The sequence below is a fragment of the Limanda limanda genome, chromosome 5, assembly GCF_963576545.1.
Source record: "Limanda limanda chromosome 5, fLimLim1.1, whole genome shotgun sequence".
Taxonomy (NCBI): Eukaryota; Metazoa; Chordata; class Actinopteri; order Pleuronectiformes; family Pleuronectidae; genus Limanda; species Limanda limanda.
Window position 1 is genome coordinate 21834715 of NC_083640.1, and position 24574 is coordinate 21859288.

At 39.8% G+C, this 24574-nt stretch overlaps 3 protein-coding genes across 3 annotated transcripts; all 3 read left to right on the forward strand.

Moving 5' to 3' along the window:
• The first annotated feature begins 846 nt into the window (after positions 1-846).
• Positions 847-2596, forward strand: epgn (epithelial mitogen homolog (mouse)). Its single transcript, XM_061070826.1, has 5 exons — positions 847-886; positions 1180-1284; positions 1747-1867; positions 2032-2184; positions 2542-2596. The coding sequence occupies exons 1-5, from the start codon at positions 847-849 to the stop codon at positions 2594-2596; spliced, it is 474 nt and encodes a 157-aa protein (XP_060926809.1).
• A 4023-nt stretch (positions 2597-6619) lies between these two features.
• Positions 6620-7942, forward strand: LOC133002156 (proepiregulin-like). The gene is given in 3 exon segments (XM_061071918.1): positions 6620-6698; positions 7195-7321; positions 7792-7942. Coding segments are annotated over 3 exon segments (357 nt in total).
• A 5822-nt stretch (positions 7943-13764) lies between these two features.
• On the forward strand, positions 13765-17797 carry areg (amphiregulin). Its single transcript, XM_061071919.1, has 5 exons — positions 13765-13801; positions 14497-14643; positions 15132-15381; positions 15543-15713; positions 17704-17797. The coding sequence occupies exons 1-5, from the start codon at positions 13765-13767 to the stop codon at positions 17795-17797; spliced, it is 699 nt and encodes a 232-aa protein (XP_060927902.1).
• The last annotated feature ends 6777 nt before the right edge of the window (positions 17798-24574 follow it).

Consider the following 24574-nt stretch of genomic DNA (forward strand, 5'->3'; position numbering starts at 1 on the left):
ACTTAACAAATGAGAATTTATCCCTGGAACCTTCTGCCATCTTGCGCTGATGACTTCATTTGCAGCCAGAGTTCGCGGAGTTGTGATCATGGAGTGCGGTCACAAACTATCCTTCATAGTTTTTGTGTGTCAATAACAACCTCAAATAACAGAAACCATCTTCAATAAAAAATATTTTGCATGGACTTTGACTTTATAGTTCGGTCCAAGCCTCATTCATTAACATGGATGAGGTCGGGTTTGAGTTCTGTATTGCAGCCAGCCACCAGGGGGCGATCAAGACACTTTGGCTTAACTCTTAGAGAGCGGTCATGACGTTTTTGCTGCCAACCAGCAGCAAAGAATTTTCTATACATCTCATCTATGATGCACTTGCTTGTCGTCATACTAATTACAAGCCAGAAAAGAAGAAAACTATTTGGCAGTTGCCCGTCTGAGGAAATTGAGGCTTTCCCAACACCTGTAACTTTCAATGAAGCAACCTCACAAACTGGCAAAGGAGGCATTTTAGTGAAACTCAACCTGCCAGGGGCCTGCGTGGGCTCAGAAACTTCCAAAGAAGAAACTCCACTCACAAAGCCTCTGGGTAATCACATGCCCCCACCAGCATCACCTCCACCACCGTCAGCCCGCAGACTCTGTCCCTACATGCTGGGAGCTGTTTGGGAATAAAGGAAATGATGCAGATGTTTTTTTGAAAGGAAATGCTTCTCATTTTTCATGAAATCCTCGGTTCGTTGATTGGCTGTTCGAATCAGTTCGGTGGTTGGCAGCACGGTATATAAGCTCGGCACAAACCAGCTGTGGATCACACTGCTCTGTCATCAGACATCACACCAACAGAAGATGTTCAAACAAAGACAGACCAACCTGGAGAGAGGTAAGTGTCAAGGAAGGCACCATTTTTTGTTCATATACTTTGACTCTTGTCTGTGATTCCAGCTAACAGTTGAAATGATGATTTTTTTGTGATGCAGTTATTCTGGGATTTGTTTTTAAAAGATAATTCTCCACCATTTGGTAGAAAATAACAAAAAGAAGAATTTTGACGAGAAGATAAAAAGTTTTGCAGCACAAGGGAGGAAACTAAACTCTGATAACCCTTCAGATCTAATAATTAAACTTCCTATTTTCTGTCATTTGCCTCTCTTCTCTCAGTCGTCCTCTCGGCAGTGGCAGTGCTGCTCCTCCTGACCACAACAGGACAAACTGCGATTCTGACCGAAGACCTCCAGACAACAGCAGCTTCTCTTCTTACAAATACGACCACGCAGCTCAACACCAGTGAGTTTTTTTATCATTGTGAAGATATATGACTTTGTAAATAATTAAATCTGTATGGGAAATATGTCAAATTCAAATCAACAGACCAATGAAAATATATTCCTCGCTCAAATTGCAAATTTTCTACTGTTTCATAATTTATTCTTTATCATCTTCTGGTTTAAACATAGCTTTTATAGTTCTGATTCTTTTATCCAACCTGCTTTGCATTTTTTATCTTTTCATATACCTCTATATATGCTTTTGTATTTATGTATTTTGTATTTATTTTATTTCTACAAAGAACATGGAGCTGCAATGTTTGAAAGGTGCTATATATTCAAAAAAAAGATACATATAATTATTGTTATTTGTATTATTCGTTTCCTGTAGCAGTCAATTGCCTATTGCCACAAACAGGCTCTCCACAATGTTGTATTACTATGTGAGGATTGATTGTGATGCATCTCTTCCTGTGTGAAGGCAGCGTGGAGCATCCAAAGGTTCTGCGTACTCACAAATCATGTGATAGCAAAGATGAGAAATACTGTGAGAACGGCGGCGAGTGCATGTACCCCCAAGACAGCGACAAACCTTTTTGCATGTAAGATGAAAACAGATACACACACACACACACATTTATGTTGTAGAGGTGCAGTGTGTAACCTGTTTTTAGTTGTTGTCAGTAAAAAAATACAGTGCCGGCACATGTTGGTTCGTGTTCACCTGTGGAATGCACTCACATACCTCTGGTCTGTACCTCTGCAGCTGCTCGTCCTCGTACAGCGGGCCTCGCTGCCACTTCTTCAGTGACACCACTCACACGCTCCCTGAGTTTGAGCAGCTGATCGGCATCATCTTCGGGGTCGCCATGCTCTTCTTGATCCTGGCCATCGTGATTTACTGCTTTATCAACAGGAGGTGGGTTTCTACTGTCCAAGTGTGTGTTTGTTTCTTTATGTTATTAGGAACAGGGGGATGTGATAATATAGGAATTAAACCATAAAAATGCTTGAAATAAAGTCTTAAATTTGATTACCCTTGAGAAACTGACAACTTTGTAATTTGGTACCAAACATTTCCCTGATTCAAAATAATTTCTCAATATATTGCATATTTAGATTTACAGACAATTTTTACTCTCATGCTTTAAACTCAGTTTCTCACTGTTTGTTTCTTTTTTTGGATTTCCAGTGTTTTCACACTTATTAACAGTTGTCTGTTACTTTTCAAAGACGTCTTGAAGTTCTAATACAGATGTTTGTTTGCTTTCTCCAGGTGTATGAAATCAGCCCCACTTATAAAATCTGCACCCTCTGAAACATCAGTGTGACCCCTGACAGTCACTGTTCCTCCTCATCATCATCATCTTCATCATCTTCATCACTCCTACAGCCATTGTCAACGAGACACACAAAGCACTTGTGATTCCCTAAAAGCTTTTTGTACTTTATTTAACTGTTCTATTTGACAAGCATAAAGAAAAGATCTATTTATTTTCACACAATAGCTCAAACCTGCAGATGCTCTGACGTGAAGACCTCCAGATGACCTAACTCAATGATGTCAGACCTGGTTGAGACTTTTTTTTTTCAATTAGGGTCATATATTATTAATTCTATTGTCCTTTAAAAACAGAGGGTGAGAAATGAGGTGTATTTATTGTACTATAGAATTTAACTTATTGAACGTACTGTTAATTTAAATGTTTGTCATAGATTTATGGAAAATAATATTTATATGTTGCCTGAGTGACTCTAGTTAAAAGGTGAATAAACACCTTGTCAGAAACTTATCGATGAAGTTTCTCTCATCATTGTTCTCAAATCAGGAGCCTTGCGACAGGAGACATTGTTTCTATGTTGAAAATTTAATATTAATGTCCCTGATGTGACACAGGTTGCACGTCAGTCAACATGAACCGAATAAATAAACATGCAATCAAATGGCAAATGTGTTTTCCGTTAATCATGAAGTGTTTCTATAAATATTTTATTGTGTGCAAAAGTCTAAACATTGATCATTTAAAACAATGCAGAGGAAAATAAAACACAGTTGTTTATCTACCATTTTTCTTGTATAAAATCTTAATAGAAGATTATAGGAATATTACAGTTAGGTTAGCTCAGCATTTACCTGGTTATTTTGCCAGAAAATGGTTGAGTACATTTACTAAATACCTTACAAAGATAGTTTTTCTTTTTCGTGCTACTTAACATTACATTTCACCACTGCAGATGGAATTAAAGTATTATACTTGACACTGCACTACTTTTATAAGTGGGTAAAATTCTGACATGTGACATTCTGCTGTATGATAAATACTTTTGATACTTCTGTGCTTTTATAAATGAAGGATTGGTAATGTAGGGTTTTCATAATGTGAAATAACTAGACTACTTCTTGTTCATATTCTTCCTCCACCAGTGTTTATCTGCTCCAGTACAAAAATAATCCCTGGAATAATCGGTGATGATGTGATGACGGAGACACAAACGGCCCCTCCTTGGTTTTTTGAGCTGCCTGCAGGTTTTGTGTTTTTATTTGGGTCTTTGAAGTGGGAAATTGTCCAAACCACAGGAGTGTCACCACACCCAAACCGCAGGATGGAGCCCATCAGGTTTTTTTTTTCTTTTTCTGTATCTGCCCGTTTATATCTGCCTCTTCCACCTAAAAGTGAATTTGCTCAATGGCCTGAAGCGTCTCTAAGCCACCCTGGATCCCAGTGTACCTGAAGGCAGCACTGAGCCTCCTCCTGTCACAGACCTGTGTTCAGAACATTCAAACGTCTGCGCTGCTCTCTCTCATCGGTAAGAAGTGTTTTTAATGTTTAATTTACAGGAAACATGTTCACAAGTTTAGTTTGACTCTGTTGTGATTAGACTTGGTCAAGTAAAATAGATATTAAAGCCACTGAAATACTGAAAAGTAACTAAGTACATTCTGCAATAGTCAACTACTCAACTGAAAACTGTATAAAGTACCTAAAAGTACTATGTATTATTTATAGGTGTAGTTAAAATTCTATCTTTAAATATAATGAAACAATCTTGTCTAATCTAGTATAATTAATTACTCACAGAGTCCATGGTTTTAGATAAATTACTTAGTTTTTTTCACAAGAACCCTTCAAGTACATTTGGTGATAGTATTCCTCGTGATATTTTGATAGTTTTTCTTCTTCTATCGAATCATCTTTGTCTTAATGGTCACACTATACTTTATTGTACTTGAATAAAGGAGCCTGAGTACTACAACATTATACTATTACTCAAATGCATTTAACTCCATTACATTCAGCTGACAAAATACTCTAGTATCAAATACACAATTGATAAACATACTCAGGAAACACAAAAGAAGGGTTATCAGTAAAATGTACAATGTAAAAGTATTTGGGAAAAAGGTACTTAGTTACTTTCATGGTCAAAACTCACAAAAAGCCAGCGTCAGATGAAAATATCTCTGAAACTAGATTCAACCTTTACGTCTAATTTGAAATCCAGAATGGAGGCTTTAACATACATAAGGGATTAAAGTTTTGCAGTATAGTTTAAATATCCATCAGAATAAGACAGAACTGGATCAGATGTAGCTTCAAAATGAGTTAATTACTCTAATTGTACATTTCGCTGCTGATACTTCGATGACTTAAGATTTGATTATTTCTCTTCTGTGAGTATTGTACACAGGTTTTGTGATTTTCCTCCTCTACCTTGGTGTGGCTCTGCAGTTATAACAAGTTTCAGAAACCACCTAAGTTAAAGGTTTGGCGTCAGATGAAGGACTCGGGCACATACCTGTGTTAATGAGGTGACGCCCAGAGCCTGAGGTTGGAGGATGTTGGCAATTTAACCTTGAATGGAAAATGTATTATGTGAAAGGAAATTAATCTGGTATTATTTGTTGTCAAGGTTACTTCCTATAAGAGTAATTTAACAAACATAAGAAAGGAAAAAATATATATTTGATCCTATATTATAAACTTACAGTTGCCCACAGTGGATGCAGTTACTAAAGTAAAAGTACTCCATTACAACTTCTACATGTGAAATTTCCACTCAGGTAAAAGAAGTATAATCCAGAAAAGGAAGTCTCCATTCTACATAAAAGTGGCCCATGTGAAGAATAGAGATACAGATAGATACAATATACTTTATTTCCCATATTCCTGTGTACAGAAGCAAGGTATAAGGAATATTGTATTATATTGCATTATCCTTTCACTAATATTATATTTTAGAAACAGAAAATGGAAATATTGAACTGAGGTACCTCAGTATTTTACTGTAGTTTATGGTGTTGGTTGTAATTTAATGCAGCTGCATTTTACTTCCTGGTTCATTCCTGAGTTTTTGTGATGAATATATTACCCATCTTGACAACAGCTTAACACTGATAAACTCATTTTCCTGCTCTCGATCACGTGGCTCATATTCAGGCGGTCTGTTGTTTCTGCACCTTAACCGTTTGAAGAACATGTCTCATCAGAATGAGTCAGTGGTCATTGATGTAAATGGGCTGAAAGATCAGTGAATCATTAGTAGATCATAAAAGTTGCTTTGTCACCACTTTTCCGCATGTGCACCGTTAGAAACACCTAACAACCATCGGGCGTCCTCTCTCTGAAAACATAGGACAAAATATCTCTGCAGCCATAACTACAGACAGGAACAGAAACCCATAGACCAGGCTTTCACCTCTAGGATGACCCCATTCATGAGCAGCCATAACTAGATACATCTTGCATCCACATTCATGTGTTTTTGTGTCCTGCCTGCAGGAATGTGGGCGTCTGCAAACGCTGCACGTTATACTGTCGTGCATGCTCGTACATGCGTGTGGGCTACACCACATCACATCCCAGTTGAGATAGCTCAAAAAATAAACTGGCAGGGAGTCGGACAACAATTTTTTTTTTTTTATTAAACATATTGTTTCTTGACCAAACAAAATCCACAAACACAAAACATTTTGGGTTCTGTGGAAAAAATAATCATGTTTTAATTGCATATTCATAGCATGTTTTTTTCAAGATGTTAAAAATAACATGTCTGTTTGCTTTTCAAACTCAGGACAGAATATTTGTTCATAATTTGACTTTTCTTGGGAAACCTAAAATTAACCAAAATAAACAACTACTAAAAATAACTTTTTCTTAAACTGATCACAATTCATCAATAAAGCATTTTTAATATATACATATAGGCACAGACTGAGACAGGGGCGCCACACCACACATAGACACCACATAGTACTACACAGGGTTGGTAAAACTCAGTTTCCACACAAAACTAACATTATATCCAATATAATTAAGAAGACAAATATTCTCTGTTAAACAGGTTCTCTGCTCATGCTGTTTTGGCCGCATGTTCTTACCAAGAGCGTCTCACCCAGACTGAAAACTGCAGACAGCACTTCTCTCTCTGCAGGTATTCACCCCAGCAAATGTTGTGATGACATTTATAACAAATCACTTTCTTTTTCAAGTGCAAATAAATCAGTCTAGGTGTCATGAAACATTGGAGCTATTGTGCTCTTTATGACTGAAGTTGATGTATGTGCACTCAGTATCATAAATGAGCTGTGATGTATAATACCCGGAAGTTTTTATATCTGAGAACGTGTAACATCAAATGTTTGGCAGTTTTGTGTTAAAAACATTGAAGTTATTAGTTGATTTTCTGTTGTTTGAATAACTGATTAATCAGTTGATTGTTGCAGCTCTGACACCAATTTAACATAAATAAAGATTTAGGTATTTAAAAGATGTTACTGATTTTTAAAGACTCAAAAAAATGGAACAATACAAATGGATAGTATAATTAGCAATTAGTTGTTTTCTCGGAGATCAATGCGTGGCACCCAGTGAGGATGATGCAAAGTTGTCTGAAAAGTTTATAACAGCTGCTGTCGTTGGCTTTGCAGGGCAGGGAGAACAGCGCCCTCATGCGGTGAAGTGGTCAACACAGAGATGCGACAGCGCTTGTGACCACTACTGTCTGAACAAAGGCCAGTGAATATTTCTGGTGGACATCAATGAGCAACACTGCACGTACAGCCCTCTGTGTGTGTGTGTGTGGGGGGGGGGGGTCCAGGTATTACACATTTTGTGGGGACCTTAACCTGTTTCTACACTCACATTATGGGGACCTGTCTTCCCCATGGGGACACAAAGTAAGTCCCCATAATGCAAATCCTTAAATTATAAGGTGGAGACATGTTTTGGGTCAAGGTTAAAGGTAAGTTTAGGTTTAGGTTTAGGTTTAGGTTTAGGTTTAGGTTAAGATTAGGGTTAGGGTTAGGGTTAGGGTCGGGGTTAAGGTTAGGGTTAGGCAAGTAGTTACCATGGTTTAGGTTAGAGTCTCAATCAATGTAAGTTAATGAAATGTCCTCTGAAGTCATAGTTAAGACACTGTGTTTGTGTGTATGTGTGTGTGTGTGTGTCTCTGTTTGTGCGCGTTTTAATGATCATGTGTGACTGTGTGTTACAGTTGTGTTCATGTGTGACTCTGTGTGTTACAGTTGTGAAAAGGGTTTTCACGGCCTCAGGTGTGCCAGTCCGGAGCTTGTCATCCAGCCAATGGGAGAAGAGCAGTTAATTGTGACTGTCTTCTGTGTCAGTCTGCTGATTATCAGTCTGACCGGAGCTCTGTACTTCTGCTGTAAATGGTGAGGCTTCAGTCTGCGATTGATATTATTGTTAACGCTGGTAACGATGTGACTTGTGTTATCAATACCTGGATCTTTGGGATGTTTCAATGAATTCTGGGATCCCTGAGAGAAAGCTGAACTTCTATATTATTTTCTGAAATTACCTATTTTTTTTAACTGACCTTTTCCAATGACCTGTGGCTTTTTCCTTTTCTCATTCCTTGTCTCCTGTCACATTTGTAATAGTGACTCAGACTTTGCCCCTTGTGACGTAAAGTTTGTCTCAACATCCTGTTTTTTTTTTCATGCAGAAACTCGTCGAACCACAGAATGATTCGAATCTGAAAACCACATGTTTGGAAACTTAAACTCCATCAAGTTACGGTTTTGATTTCATGAATTATGGTACAAACGTTAATGAGTTGATCGTTGCCTTTTGAAATAGAATAAATGATTTACTGTGTAGATTTTCTTTGCAGGTATAAGAAAAACAGCGGCTCACAAAGGAGTCCAGACTGTTTGGAGCGTCTCACACACAAGAGACACTCTACGTCTCTTTCGAAGGAAAAGGCCAAGCAGGATATTGCTCAATTTTCTAAGTGACAGTTGATATGCAACTTTTCTGGATTGTGCACATATCGTGTACGTCACTTGGCTTTGGATCATTTTATCAAGCAGGCAGATCGAGAGATTAAAACCTCAGTGAGACCAGAAACAGCTTTGTGTGTTGAGTGATTGTTGTTTCCAGCTTCACAGGTTCTAATGTTTCAGGGCCTGCCCTGCATAGTGAGACACAAAAAAAACACCCATTATGATGGTGGGTCACGAATAAGAGTGAGACCAATTTCGATTGTTGAATGTTTCTGGTCCTGTGACAGGATCCATGTTTCCCGAAATTTGATACTACGGCTCTAAAACATTCGGTAAATTTCCCCATGTGTCTTTTCAGCTTCCCAGCGTCCCCAAAAAAGTTTTGCTCCATATTTTGTATTTCTGAATAAAGCTCGGACTGATCTTCAGAGTAGAGACTCTTTCTCTCAAATGTTTCTCATAGATATTACGTATTTCATAGATTTTAATTTTTGAGGTTCAGTCAGGTGGCAGAAAAAATGTGCTTCAGATGCAAAAAAAACTAATTTAAAATACAAAAGTAGAGTTACACTTTTTTTATATAACTTGGTTTAACTTAAATGTTTTGTACTTTTAGCTGTAACAAACATTTTTATAGTTATTATTACTGCCATTAAATCGGCCATTGACTGTTACAGATTTATTATTTTAATCTTTATTTTGTGGAAAAAAGTTTTCTCATTTTGATAATTTATATTATGATGTAGTATTGTATTGATGTAAACACTGGATTATTTTCTGTTACTGCTGCAACAGTGAAAACATGATTAATTTTTTTTATCTATTAATGTCTTCACATGGTGTCATTGTGTGAAGGTTATAGCCGAGAGACTTTAGTTTTCACATTTTTCTTCCGTGAGATCAATAGTTTGAAAATATCTCATGAAAAACCAAGGTCCACACAGATATCACCAAACCTGAACGATGACAGTAACTTTTCCCATGACATTTTTGAAATTGCAGTATCAGCTGTACGTGTACCACGAAAACATGTTGAATAAAATAAAGTGAATTAAAGCCAATGCCTTTCAAATTTACTGCTCATACTTACTATACTATAACTATATATACTAAAAGAATATTAACAATTTTGAAAAGAAAAAAAAACTGTGCGTTCCTACATTTTAACTCCTTACTTTATGCAAACACGCACACATTCCTTTACACACACAAACTCATAAAAACCTGCACACTTCTGATATTTTGTCTGGATGGATGAATGGAAGGATGGATAGATGGATAGATGAATGAATGAATGGATGGATGGATGGATGGATGGATGGATGGATGGATGGATGAATGGATGGATGGATGGATAGATGGATGGATGGATGGATGGATGAATGAATGAATGAATGGATGGATGGATGGATGGATGAATGAATGAATGGATGGATGAATGGATGGATGGATGAATGACTCTACAGTTTGGTGAGTAACATTTTAATGTGAGTAACATTTACTGACCCTAGGTGCAACAACATTATGAGGATCAGTGATTCACGTTGACACTTACTGTTTGTCTTGTTTCGCACGAGAGTGGTGAGAGGAGATGACAAAACAATAAAGTGTGGCAGACACCTTGATCCCTCGGATTAAACTATATTGACGCAAGGATTTTAAAATTAAAAGTTTGTAACCCTGCGCACGAGCTGTGTGTGTGGGTGTCCTTGCCAAACTTGGTGGAATTAATACTTGGGAGGGTATCTCCAGGTGATTGACTTGTTTGGGTCAAAGGTCAAAGGTGAAGGTCAACTAAAATATGATCCAAAGACAATCTCAAGCTTATATTGATCAGAAAATGTCATCATACATCACTCAAAATGCATTTTTCCAGGTACATATGCATCCTACAGGACTACATACACGACTTAAAGCTTCTATAGTTGTTTATTAAAGTACAGTAAATGTCAACAAATACATATTTTTTACGGAAAATATTCAGTGTTTTACTTTAACCTACACTTGACTGACAAGGCATTAATGACTACTTGTATCCACTTTCAACTCAGTTACTTTGTTTTATAACCATTTATCGAATGTAAATTCACTGCTTACAAAAGACTCAAAGTAAAGTATTGTCAAGTTAAAACATTAAAACAACATTTAAAGTTTCATGGTTATTTGAAGTTTATATAATGCAAACTGACACTTGAGGTTTTTTGAGTGTAGCAGTCATCATCTGACGCGGTGAGGGCGGGTATCCGGTGTCAAGTTAACCAGTAACATCATTATAGTCTCTGCACCATCATCAGTGCTTCAACCAGGGTCAATGAGCCGTTTCGTTCCCCGGCCTGCATCATGTTTATGTCTTTTGCATGCAAATGAAGAGCAGTGAACGCACATAAACATGAACTCAACTGCAGACGCTGCACTTACACACATACACACACAAAGACGCACAAACACGCCCACTCCGTGTCTTTTGTTGTTCTAAATTTAAAACGTGTGGATAAAAATATCCCAGGAAATGTCTCTGTAATCTCCGGTTTCCTCATTACCGGTAACTAACTCATATTGCATAATTAAGTAAGTAGTAGGAAGTTTGCTCATGCAGTGAGTAATGTGGTGGAAGCTCGACTAAGCCGCATCTTTGCGTGTCCTCACACAAAACAAAATGTCCACGTGTGCCATGACGAGCACATTTGATTTGCTGCTCGAGGCTGGTTCAGTTCATGTGTTGTTTGTGTTTTCCACACTAGCAGCACGGCTCACAACGACCCGATGGATTACCACGACATTTACAGACATTCATGGTGCCCAGAGGATGAACCATACAGTCTTTCCTACAATACTCCTCTATTAAAATGTTGTTAAATATTTTGATAACTTGGATAATTTACTATGAACTCCAAAATAAAAACTAACGAACCCATCAGGATAAATATAAAATATTATATGGTCTGTTTTTATATAAAGCTTTCCTAGTCTTGATTACCACCCAGAAAGTTTTATACAGTTACATTTTTCGCCATTCACACATTCCCATCACATTTATTCAGTGCATATATGTCCTGCACTTTCTCCATTACACATCGGTCACACACTGTGGGCACAGCCGGCAGCAGCTATTCTGGGTACATTATCTTGCCAAAGGACAGTTATGCATGCGAAATGGGGGAAGACTGGGATCAAACTGCCGACCCGAAGACCACTACCTCCAGAGCCACCGCTGCCCACGTAGTAATGAACTTTTAACTTTTCCTCTAGAACCTCACAGAGCCGCTGGTGGGTGTTTAGACTCAATTTTAGGAATTATTCTGCATTTGCAAGTTTTTGTCTAAAATGCATCATTTCAATTTGTATCCAAGTAGATCTGTCTGTATTTGTGTGTCACAGTTTTTCACCCTCCAACCGATGTGTTTACAGTGGGTGGCTGCTGTGAGCGTGTGTCAGACTTTCCGCACATTCATATCACGTATCCTCAATGCCATTTCAGATAATCCAAACAGTGCGATTCCACGGCCGCTATAAACAAAGTTTGTCAGGAGCTGCTGGTCGTTGTTGGGCCAGAGGAATGAGATGGAGAGGCTTCCCAGCATTCCTAGAGGGCTACTGCTGGATTCCAGTGGAGCACGCACGCCGGGACAACCTCAGCCTGCAGACAAAACAACAGTCAACACGCCCTTCTGTGCAGCATCCCCACTCAAGTCGTCAGGTCTGCTCTTGGTCACATTGCGGTTACTAAAATAGTAACACTATGTCAAACCACACACACGATAAGACAACTTGTGGAACAATACAAAACGTACACGTAAGGTTAAAATAACAGATTAGGTGTGTTTGAACCAGCGACTACATTTGAAAAACAACGTATGCTTAAAAACAGAAGCTATTCTGCTGTTAACCATTAAAGACACAACACTGATTGTGTAAATCGACTTATCTCAGCAAAAAATAAGATTATGGAGCCGACTTTGTTCATGCAACTATTTCTAGCTCACTCTCACAATTTCCTATCAACTGTTAATGATACCAATCATAAATCATACAAAAATGTCATTTTCCTTTAAAACCTTTGATTATTACTATTATTTGCCTTTTAACCAGGTTAGTGCTATTGACAACTTTCTTGTCCAGAACGGTTTTGGTTATAAACACATACTAATGATACCAATAGCTGGATAATGTTTTTTTGAGTTAACAGTAAGTAGACACCAGATTTTCACCTTATAAAGTCCTATGAGTGTATTTTTGTGTGTGTGTTTGTGTGTGTGTGTACTTGTAAGATTGTTCATTGTGAGTACATGTCGTCAGATCCTCACATTCTAACAAACCAACCATCAAGGCCTGCCTCAGGATCAGGACGCGGTTTAACGTCATGTTAGGTTGGGGTTAAAATGCCGCCCTCTGATTGGCTGTTTTTAGGGCCACGGGCACGCATGGACAACACAAAGATAGAAGCATACATGTTTGGATTGTACTTGTATTATTAATGTATGTATTTGTACTTTACAGAGAAATAGGTTTATCATCATGATTGGTGTTGGGGTTATGCATTAAATTCTTTTTTTAGCCTCAGGATACAGGGCTACGGAATACTTTATGTTAGAGAGTGTCCTCACAAAGATAGAAGTGTGTGTTTATGTGAATGAGTGTGTGTCACAAGCTGTAATTATGGTACATTCGTGACCACAGAGGGAGAAGCGAGGAAGCCATAACAATTAAATCAGCAGGAACAATGTTTGTGTGTGTTTTAATGGTGACAAGAAACAAGTCAGAATACATCAAACTGCAGTGTGTGTGTGTGTGTGTGTGTGTGTGTGCGTGTGTGTATGTGTGTGTGTGTGTGTGTGTGTGTATGTGTTTGTCTTGACCTCACTCAGACTGAAGTCATGTGCGAGAACATAGGGTGCAAATGTGTTGCCCAGGGCAGATTAATCCCCCCCCTCCCCTTTCACACACCTTTTTTTTTTTACTTTTAACTCTCTTGCTTATTCACTCACACATTGGGTCTGCTCTCTCTCTCTCTCTCTCTCTCTCTCCCTCTCTCTCTCTCTCTCACACACACAAACACACACACAGTCACACACACACACCCTTCCTTCTCCTTGGAGTTGAGAGGCAGGCGTTGCTCCATAAAAGCTGCACCCACCGAAGGTAAAGAGAGCAAAGCACAATCTCTATCAGCAGGGGACAAACAGACACACACACTCACACACGGATCAACACATTTGTGCAGGGCTGTCAAACACATAACACTCTCCCTAGGATATGAACCCGCTCATCCTCACCTGCCTCCTTTGCTCCGGTAAGTCTGGACTTGTACTATTTTTGTACTTTTGTGTGTGTGTCTGTGTGTGTGCAGTTCCTGTAAAAAGATGAAAAGGCAAAGAGGTGAAATGTAAAAAGGGCAAGAGGATGATGGGGGTAGAGGAAGACATGTGTCTGCAAGTGAGGACGTGTCGGGCAGGAAGGAGATATTATTTGTTTCAAAGAGAAGAATTTGGGAGCGAATCACTACCACCGCACCACAGCACCAGACGCAGTGAAAGGTCAACATGTTTGAAATCACCATAGTGTTTGACTGTTATTCAACACTCTTCTCTTGTGGTTAGGATGATGCGTTCGGTTACACTGCCACTCTGGATGTGGACTGGTTGTACTGGTTTTAGTTTAAAAGCAGCGAGTATGTCATTCACAAGCTCCGATCGCGCTCCATAATTTCAGATGAATGGGTGAGTCAGATGTAATGGGCAATGATTTCTGAGCACAGAACCAACGGAAAGTAACTAAGCAACCATACTGTAGGTTCCTGTGACCATAGAAGAAGAATAAAAGAACCGGCTGCCAACTTTAATGTGTGCGTCCGATCTGAGTTTGGTTTCTAACTTGTCTTGTTGTGAACTGTTGTGAACTTTGACCCCGACTGCTCCTTACTGCTTACCCCCCCTTATATCTCTGTGCATGCTTGATGTTATCTCACTCGTTCTGTTGAATTTACAGTCGTCTGCAGACTTCAGGGATCTGAGACCACACACTCCAGTGAATTAATCGGAGTGACTCAGGGTCCAGGTTCCGGAGAGGGCCTCCAGAATTTGCAGGCTGAAAATGGGAGTGGTGGTGATCTTTCAGGAGGTGGCAAAACTACTGGTAAGACCGTCCTCATGCCGGGGAACTCTGGTTGAAGCTGAGATAATCAAATAATTACATTTGTGATCAGTAGATATACTTTATTCTAAATGCAACAGAGAAGTGAAAAAATTGATGCCATCTTAAGTTGAATAAAAAAGGTGTCAGGACATTTTGAAAAGAGCAAAATAAAAGACGTCTTCCATCCGTAAATAGTTTTTAAATAGATGGGAATAAAAGTCAATGATATACTCGGGATTTTCTTGACTTACATATACATCTTGAATTGAAATACATTCATTACTTTGCTTGGACGTAAGTAGAAACCTCCAAGTGTGAATGTTGACTTATAGATCATAACTAAAACTCTTTCCAAGAAAACGCTCCCCTTTTTTTTGAGCCGAAATAGATCTCTGTTATTGCCGTACCTAAATTGTAAACCATTTAAATCTGTGATGTTTAAACTCAGTCAGTACCTAACGTTGATGTTACAAACTTGAAATTTACAGAGTCACCTCACAGTACAAATGAGAGGACGAGGAAGATGAGGGTCAACGGCAACGGCAGAGGCAAGAAGAAGAACAAGAACAAGCAAGGGAGCAAAGCCACAACTTCACATAACCCCGGTCACGCGAGCCTCACCAGCAGCGTCATGTCGGCCTTCAGCACCACAGAGGATCCCTGCACCTCCACCCACCTGGGCTACTGTATTCACGGTTACTGCAAACACATCGAGGAACTGCGGGAGCCAGTGTGCATGTGAGTACAGCAGCCGCTCACTTTGGGTTTTCCATGTGTCCTTCATCCAAACAAATGACTCTTTCAATCCCTGGTGACTCATCGATTGCTGCATTAGCCCTTTTCTTCGTTATTAGCTAAATAACCTGCTTGGTTTATCTATTTCTTGTCTTGTTCTGCAGATGTATGAAGGGCTATGATGGCGATCGCTGTGGGATCCAAACTCTGGGGACCTCTAGAACCAAGTCCGAAGGGAGCAGCAACACCGAGTTGGTTCAGACGGTCTTGGTGATCATCGCTGTGGTGCTGTCAGTCATCAGCTGCATCGCCATCCTGCTCATGACCTGTGCTCAGTGAGTATATAATAACTTTTTATCCAGCAACTTTCAAAACCAAACACACAAAGTGGTTTACAAAAACAAATCATGCAAGATCCAGAAATAATAACAATATAAAATAATATGAAAACATTTGTTAAAAAACAAATCCCGACAGTTTAAAGATAGGCCATTAAAAATGAGTCTTAAGAAGAGATTTAAAAGACGATACTGAGTTCCAGACTTGAGGAGCCCGGACAGCGAAGGCCCGGTAAAGGACCTCTTGTGACCAGTTGAGGTTTGGGAACTGATGGGGGGGGGTTAAGAACTCACAAATCTAGAGCCTGACCACAACCATAAAATCAACCAGTAAAATCTTAAAATCACAGGAATAGCCAGTGGAGAGCAGCAAGAATTGGTTTGATGTGGTCACTTTCCAAAGCACGTGTTAAAAACCTGGCAGCAGGATTCTGAATTACCTGCAGCCTTTGAATGTTTCTCTTACTGAAGCCTGAATAAAAGTGCACAAAGCTCCTCTGAAGGCTCAGGTCCAAGCTGGGACCTGGCCTCCTTTACTTGGCTGCAGTGTTTCCAGAGGGATGAGTAATGTTTCAGGGCGGGAAGCCAGTGAGAGATATTGTGATAAAACTGCTGATTGACAAGTGAAAAGATAATGGTGGCGGCTTCATGTGTACCTCAACTGCAAGTTATACCCTGCTCAAGCTTTAAGAATTTCACAATAGACCAATAAAACAAAACAAAAAAAACATTTATAGCCCTTGAACTATTAAATAAATCGTTTAAGTTTTATTTTACTACTTTATTTGTCTTTTACAAGTACAATTGACTTTAAACCCACCTTTAGGGGTCTTTATTTATTCCATAATGTATTAATGAGATAATGAGAATTCTAACAAGAAACTCTGGCTATACAATGTAGGGATGTTTAAACAAAAAGACCAAAAGTGCCCTTATTCTATTTTAACCTTTAAAAACTGATACATTGCAGATTATTGAAGTTGATCGAACCTGTGCAAACATCCACAACCTGACGAATCCAAACACACAATACAATCCACACATCCTGCCCAGAAACACTTGGCATCTGGACGCACTGACACATCAGAGGGCACATACTAACACACCCTAACACGCCTACACTGTTCATGCCTCATTCAGGCTGTAGATCTGTGTCTCATATCCTCATTTAATAGCCAGATAGTGATTCTTATCAGGACCCGTCACTCGTCACCTTTCCCCGACCATGTAAATTGGGGCTGTGTCTCTGCAGGAATATGTTTTAACAGCTGTTATCTCACACCATCTTTGCCGTATGGTTTTACCAAGGGCCAAAAAAAAGTCCTCTTGCAACTTCTGAGTCATTGACTTTCAAATAAAAAAAAAGTAGAGTCCAGGTCCGGAAATTGAAGTGAGTGCCTGAAACTTGTTTTCTCTCGAATAGGCTTCTTAGCCAAGTGCTGTTTTCTGGCAATATGAAAATGATGTTCATTGTTACACAACATGAAGCAATAGCTGTGAAATCTGTAATTTCACTGGAAACGTTGTTACGTTGATGAATGCATGTTTCACTCACACCTGACTTTAACCCCTTATCTCTTACTTAAAACAGTGTGACAACTCATTTTCCGTATTATCGAAAGTTCCTTATCAATGTGTAACCACATCACAGATATTGTTTGAATGTGGGACAAAGTCAATAGTCCAAGAGAGATCAAATATGAAAAGCACCCGGTGAGTGAGTCATTAATACTGAAGTGAGGAGGTAGAGAGAAAGAAGGCTTGAATTTATGACGGTGCAACTTCGTCCACTTCAGCAGCTGATTAAAATGGAAACTGAAAACAGGTTCATACATTTTATGGGCTTTCATTTCAAGACATTGTTGCCAAAACACAACAAAGAGTTGTATTTCATTTGTCTGATGATGTCTCTGTGCCTTTCAATACCTTTTACTGTGATAATCTGATGTCACAACGCTGTTATACTCATGTTGATTGTGTTTTGCAGTTACAGGTCACATAAGACCTACCTGGCATCCTTCCTGGGAACTGGGGCGGAGCAGGAGAAGTTACAGAAACCTCTCCCTGACGTGATGGTGTGAGGGCGCAGGGTCACCATGAGGTAAATGTCACGTCATTGATGATTTTTCAATTTTGTTTTTCTTCATAAATTGTGTTGAAAATCATTCATTAACATGTCAATACTAGCGACGGTCCAATCTTAGCTTAGCAACCATCAAGCTGTCAGCAACTGGATTTCTTTCAATCGACCAATCAATCGCTTTGGTCACTAATGGAGGGAAGCCTGCGAGCTAGTTCAGGCGGCCAACTAGAGCCGCGCTGGTCCAATCATGTGACCCCTTTGCTTGCACTGCTGCTGCAGTATTGCTGCCGGTTGCTTCAGCCCCTCCACCACCGAAGCATCCACCTGTAGGCTCCAACGGGGGTTACATGTGTTTGCTCATCACTCCCATCATTCCTGTGTAATCACAAGGGGGAGTGATTAAGTTGGAGCCTAGACGCCAAACACTAAACCTGTTCTACTGCTGCAAAAAAATGTGAACGTGAGTTGTCTGACTGAACTGGGTTCCTGCCATCTATTGTGAAGGGCATTGGGAAACCAACTACATAGTTTGGTCCAGGGAACCCAGTGGTTAACCTGCCCAAAATATTTATTTTCTATGCGTGCAGTCTTTTGTGTAGCCATCGAATGCACATTTCAGTTTTGTGTCAGACTTCAAGTGTCATCCCAAGGCAAGCCCTAGTTTGGTGATGCACTTCCTCTTGCCTGAGTCCTGAGGGAGGGGTCCTGCCTCTGCTCGTGTCATCCTTAAGCCAAACAGGAAGGAGTGGGCTCAGAGAGTGACAGAAAGACGCACGCCTGTTGTTGTTTTTGAGCACAGCAAGTTGCATCATGCAAAGAGAAATCCCCACTAGAGGAATTAGTGAGGATTAGCCTGGGAGGTGTCTCGGCCCGTCCCGAGCTTCATACCAGCGTAAAGGAAAAAGATTGATCCAACACATTCACCCGTGCATCCAAACAATTACACCACTGACACACTGACTGTACACGTGAGGACTTTGTGGCAAGATCCTGATTACTCCACTTACATGTGGTCAGATCTCACTGAGCAACTCACACACGCAGAGTCGCAGACTTCACGTGTTTAGACACACTAAGAAATGTCATCCTTGAGACAAACAATGTGGCCGTGCAGCATTCTCCTTGTCTGCATGTCAACTCTGAGAGGAGCAAGTCTGACTCACACATAAGACACAGCCAGAATGACAGTGTAGTAGTTTGCAGGTTTTTAATCATTTCAGATAATTACTTCATTTTGAATGGTTGTCATGATGAAACTTTTCTCTCTGGACTAGATACTATATGGGCTGTGTCATGGTTGAAAGATGATTTAAACATTTATTTGGCATTAAAGCTAAATCGGAAACTGCGAAAGTTAATACAATAATACAGTTAGTTTTTAAACTGTGACGAATGAATTCACTGAACAGTGAATGATAATTTTTCCCTTGTTATTTTATCACAAATGTATTTGTGTTTTGAGATTTGTTTAATCCTCATATTACCCATATTTTTTCACTTATTTTTGCGATTATGCTGAATTCTAATCTAAGATAGTAATTTGATGAGTATCATGTTATTAGCATTGACAGTTATAATAGTCAAGTACAATATGTAATGCATAACATGATGTAATACACTGGAATAATCCATTAAAAAGTGCCACTGTCTTAAACTGTAACATAACATAAACTTACGTTAGTTAAACATTACATTTACATTTCAAGATCATCTATTGACACTTACGAGAAACTTCATCTGGATACATTATTTTATGATTTTTTACTTTCAATGCTTTATTTCAGTGCATTCTTTTAAGCCATTTCAAAATAACTGATGCATGATTGTAAATGTTTCCATTTAAAATTTGAATTGCTTGTTTGTTTGTGTACTTACTGACCTTTGCCCTCTCTGTGTCTCAGCCGGCTGCAGGATGAAAGAGGCCACAGGAGTCTGAGGATCTGAAGAAGAAGTAGAATCGATCCATTGCTTCATTAGATGCCGTGTAACAGAAACAAACACTGTTAAATACCTGTTAGAATTTAATTTATTTAGTGTGATTATTATTTATTTGCTGATGACTGCATGAGTGTTTGTGTGTCGGATCATTGTTATGATGTGTATTATGTGTGGATGCTGAGCATTCAGCCTTTTGATGATCTGTAGGTTTGGTTTTATTTATTGCACCGCTGTTGTTTTAGGTCAGAGAAACGCTCTTCATCTCAGTCTGGAAAAGGGATGGAATTACATTGCCAATAAAGTGTGTCAGTGTTATGTCAAAGTCTCATTCATATGACTGTTGAGCTTACATTCCCATCTCTGGTCGCATCCCATACCACAGCAGCCTGCTCGCACAATTACCTCGACCTCTAAGCCAAACACAGATTCAGCAGACAAAAATAACCCTGAGAGAAAAAGTCTGTGACATCACAAAGGAATTCACTGATCATGGAAGCAACACGAATGCCTGAGAGACTGGAATGTCTCAGTAGTGAAATGAGTTTGTTCTGGGGTTAATTGGAGACTATAAAATTGACAGCTCTACAATATACTATTTATAATCTACTATATTATCAATAAAAGAATAATAGATGGACGGACAGTAGAAAGAGACTGAAGCTGAGAAAGTAAAACACCATGAAAGTGGTCTGGTGAATTAGGTTCTTCATTTCGACTTAAAGGTTCAGTGTGTAGAATTTAGTGATATCTAGTGGTGAAGTTGCACGTTGAAGCTGAATACCCCTCACCTCATCCTCCCCTTCCAAACATGAAGGAGAACCTGTGGTAGCCTGCAGTTGTCATAAAAACTCAAAAGATGTTTAGTTTGTCCAGTCTGGGCTACTCCAAAAAAAACATGGCAGCCTTAGTAAAGCGGACCCGCTCCCGATGCAAATGTATGGTGTTTAAATACAGAGGGCTCATTCTAGGGTAAAGAAAACCATTATTTGTACGAATTAGATGAAACACACCAGCGAAAAACATCACCAGGATTATTTTACAGTCAATTTCTGCCAATTAATCCTTTTCACTTTAATCTTACACACTGAAGCTTTAACCACGGAGCCAAGATACTGGTGGTGGGGATGAGGAATGGGGCGTGGAGGTGGGACACCTCACGAAGGGCCTCTGGTTGGAGGGTTGGATCAGATGATATCCTTCAGGAGCTGCTTAGAAGATGGACATTTGCTCCTCTGTGGATCATTGTTGCTTATATCCTGTTTGAATCTGGCATCAGTCACCTCAGGAGGATGGGTTCTGATTTGTATTATTACTAATATTGTTCCTGTCCATACTGAGGGTGAAGCAACTTCTTTGTAGCACAACAAAAGTCCACAGATGCCAAAATGATCTGTGATCATGTTAATCCCTGTTTCCATTCAGTGCATTTTGGTCCTGGAGTTTAAAACTCATCTTCACGTGTTCACATTATATATTAACTTTCAATTTCAACAAGGGTTCAGCATATTAAGAAGGAATATCTGACGGTGTTTAGGTGGGAAAACAGTGACCGGACATTCTTCCAGCTAATTTAATCATTTAAGAACTTTCTTTTAACGTTGACATTTTGGGACACAGTTGATGTGTAAGGTGGTTCCCCCGGATTCCACTTGTACAATACAAAGTGTATTCATAAAACCATCTCTTTTAGAAGCATAAAACTTTCCTTTAGGTCTGTATCAATACCTTATAATCTTATATCTGTGTTGTACAAGACTCTGACTCACCTGCTGCCGGTAAGTAGCAGTTTCCACTTACCTTCATAAAAGAAAGTTTCACTGTGAGTGTGTGTGTGAGTGTGTTTGCGTGCTGTTGCGTCATAATGAGGCAAAGGTGAGGCCAGGTGGGCAACACATCCGACAAACACAGGTGATTCAAGACCAGCTAAACATTTACTCTTCTGTGTGTGCACATGTGTCAGTATGTGTGTGTGAGTGAGTGCGCATGTGTGTGTCAGTATGTGTGTGTGAGTGAGTGCGCGTGTGTGTGTCAGTATGTGTGTGAGTGAGTGCAATCACCGTGGCAGAGATGGCTATTTAAACACAAATAAAACAATCATAAAAACTCATACGTTCATTCCTGGGATGAAAATACATTTCTGTGGGTGTGGTGAGCTTGATAGTTTCGGTGGCACTGAGGTGGGCCGCCAGCTTTTGTTGGTGACTATGGAAACCGAGTCAACACACAGGCAGATGGTTGGTCAGTGATAATTCAGTTAGAGCTCAAATAAAGGACCTGCTGGAATTTCCTGGGTGTGGTAGCATGTTTTCCTTCCCCTTTACAAGCAGGCAGGTCAGTGCCAAGGAATATTAGTTGTATATCCGAGAGCTGACACAGGTGTTTTTTATCCGGCTCTGTGAGTGACGAAGTCGAGCCTCCTCTGTGGATCAGCGGAATCCAGGTGATGAATCATGTGAACTTCAGTGACACCTTCATCTTTACCCCAGTAACACAATGAGCTTGAGATTGTCTCCATGACAACTCTGTTAAATCGTCATAAAATGTGGAGCAGACACTGACGGTAACCTCAGGCTGTGTCTTTAAGAATTTTGATAATCCCATATCTTTGCCTCTGGTGCCATAATTAGCCTGATACTTTGGTTTTACGTAAATTGAATGATAGTTGTAAAACAAAGCTTACGTATGTATATTTAAATCTGCAAGGCCATTCATTTCTCTAACTCTAATGATCAGAGGTTAATGCTGGGGTTTACAGTACTTACTCCAGCACAATTATCACCACTAATAGTGACCCTCTGGTAATCAAGGCGGTTTTCTGTCTCTGATGAAGAGGTGGAGCTTGGGGACAGGTATGGTCTAACAGCCACTGACCTTGTCCAATCTGAACTCAGTGGCATCTGCAGGCCCAATGACTGGGAGCGAATCATCCTCAAGCTTTTCTTCCTGCAAAGAACAAGCTAATTTAAGTCTCTGCAAGGGACATTTCATAAATTTGCTGGAGCTAACACCATTGCTGCCATTAGTTGGCTAGCTTGGTGGCTAACCTCTGCGTCATTTAAAAAAATGACCACTTGGTCCCGGGAGTCATCTTACAGACTCTGATGATGACTGTTTGTGCTTCAGAGTTTAGAAACTTTTCTGGAGTCGAAATTAATCTGTAGCTTTGGTGGAAATACCTCACTGTGTTGTTATTTGGTCTGGTTTCAATGGGAAAGTGGCAGCTACACCTGTAATAGCAATGTAATGTATAACAGTGAACTGTATGTGTATGCCATGGATCTAAATGAGAAGACAAACGGTATAAATACACACAAACTGGTCTCAAACCAGCTGAACCGTATTACCGATCTTGACAAGCTGAATCCATTGTATGCCCTTTTTGCCGACGGCCATCATGGAGAAGCCGATGGTGGCGCCGACAACGCAGTGGGTCCCAGAGATGGGCCGTTTCAGGACAGTGCAGATTAGCAGCCAGACCAGAGCCTGGAGCTAATTGTTCATTGAGAAGTAGATGAAATTTCATCCTGGTTCTATCGAGGGTCGGCACATGAACTCATGTAACTTATTTATCCAACAGCAGCAGGCCATCCTTGAACAAAGTCACACTGCACAGCGGTGAGGTTTAGTTTTTATTTTTAGAGCTTCAGCTGACAATTATTTCATTATCAGATTACTCATCTGTGATTACCATTTTTCTGACATGGAAAGTGAACCTTCTTTGACTTCTTATATCTGTTAATTTAATACCTTTAAGCCTTTAGGCAATTTAATGATCTCATTCAGATATGAAATGACATTTACAGAAGAAGCCACACAACAAGGCTTATCCAAGTCAAAGTGGCTCAAATCCCTTATTATTGACACCTTATAAACTACAATAATAATAATAATAGCTTAAATTTATATGCAGTATCAGTGTCTGAACATTAGAGGCAACTCATTGGATCTATAAGCAACTTACCGACCATGGCGCTGACCTCCCCTGCCATGACCAATGGCACGGTCTCATTGTACAGATGGACGTCTATGATGCCTGTCCGTAGTACCATCTCGCCCACCTTGGCACCCAGCAGTGTGGCACCCAGCGTCTCAAAAATGGACGCCAGAATGCACGCCTGCACCAAGGTGAGCGCACCGGAACCCACCGCCGTGCCGAACGAATTGGCCACATCATCGGCGCCCAGTGTGAAAAAATGTGTGCGATTTGGCTGGGCCAGATATATAAACAGGTTGTTTTTGTGACCCGGTATTTTCTCCAATTCAATACCCCCCCCCCCATGAAACATTCAATGCACTCAATTAAGCTAACACCATTGCTGCCATTAGTTGGCTAACTTGGTGGCTAATCGCCCTGCACACACGAAGATCGAGACTGTGGGACTCATAGCAAAAGACATAGGAATTAGTTTGGTACTGTGTCTAGAAGTGTTTCACGAACTTATAGCAGGATGTATAATTAGAGAAGATGTATGATTTATTTACCAATGTCTTCTCAGCTCCTAACGTCTGGTGCCTGGGCCGTGCTGTCGATAAATATTGGAACTCCAGTTCTACCACAAATCTACAAACACAATTTGCGTGGCACCAAGCTGTTGCTTTCTAGGAGCAGTTTGTCGTGATCGACCTTGAACGCAGCACCGACAGCTTTTTGGTTTTATATTTGGTTGAAAAGTTTGTAGACGCGGATGAGCGGAGACGTTGAGACATCGCACACACCTACTCGCAGTTTGATTTTGATTCATGTTCATTTTGTGTAATTCATCCTCAGGCTGGATTTATATTCTACGAAGAAATCAGCTAAACTTCTGAGTCCAGTGTTTGAACATTTGTTAAAGCT

Coding starts and splice junctions, on each gene's coding strand:
- epgn (XM_061070826.1), top strand. CDS start 847: ATGTTCAAACAAAGACAGACCAACCTGGAGAGAGGTAAGT. Junction 1,285..1,746: donor GACCACGCAGCTCAACACCA/GTGAGTTTTTTT, acceptor TCCTGTGTGAAG/GCAGCGTGGAGCATCCAAAG. Junction 2,185..2,541: donor TACTGCTTTATCAACAGGAG/GTGGGTTTCTAC, acceptor TGCTTTCTCCAG/GTGTATGAAATCAGCCCCAC.
- areg (XM_061071919.1), top strand. CDS start 13,765: ATGAACCCGCTCATCCTCACCTGCCTCCTTTGCTCCG. Junction 14,644..15,131: donor AGGAGGTGGCAAAACTACTG/GTAAGACCGTCC, acceptor TGAAATTTACAG/AGTCACCTCACAGTACAAAT. Junction 15,714..17,703: donor CTGCTCATGACCTGTGCTCA/GTGAGTATATAA, acceptor TGTGTTTTGCAG/TTACAGGTCACATAAGACCT.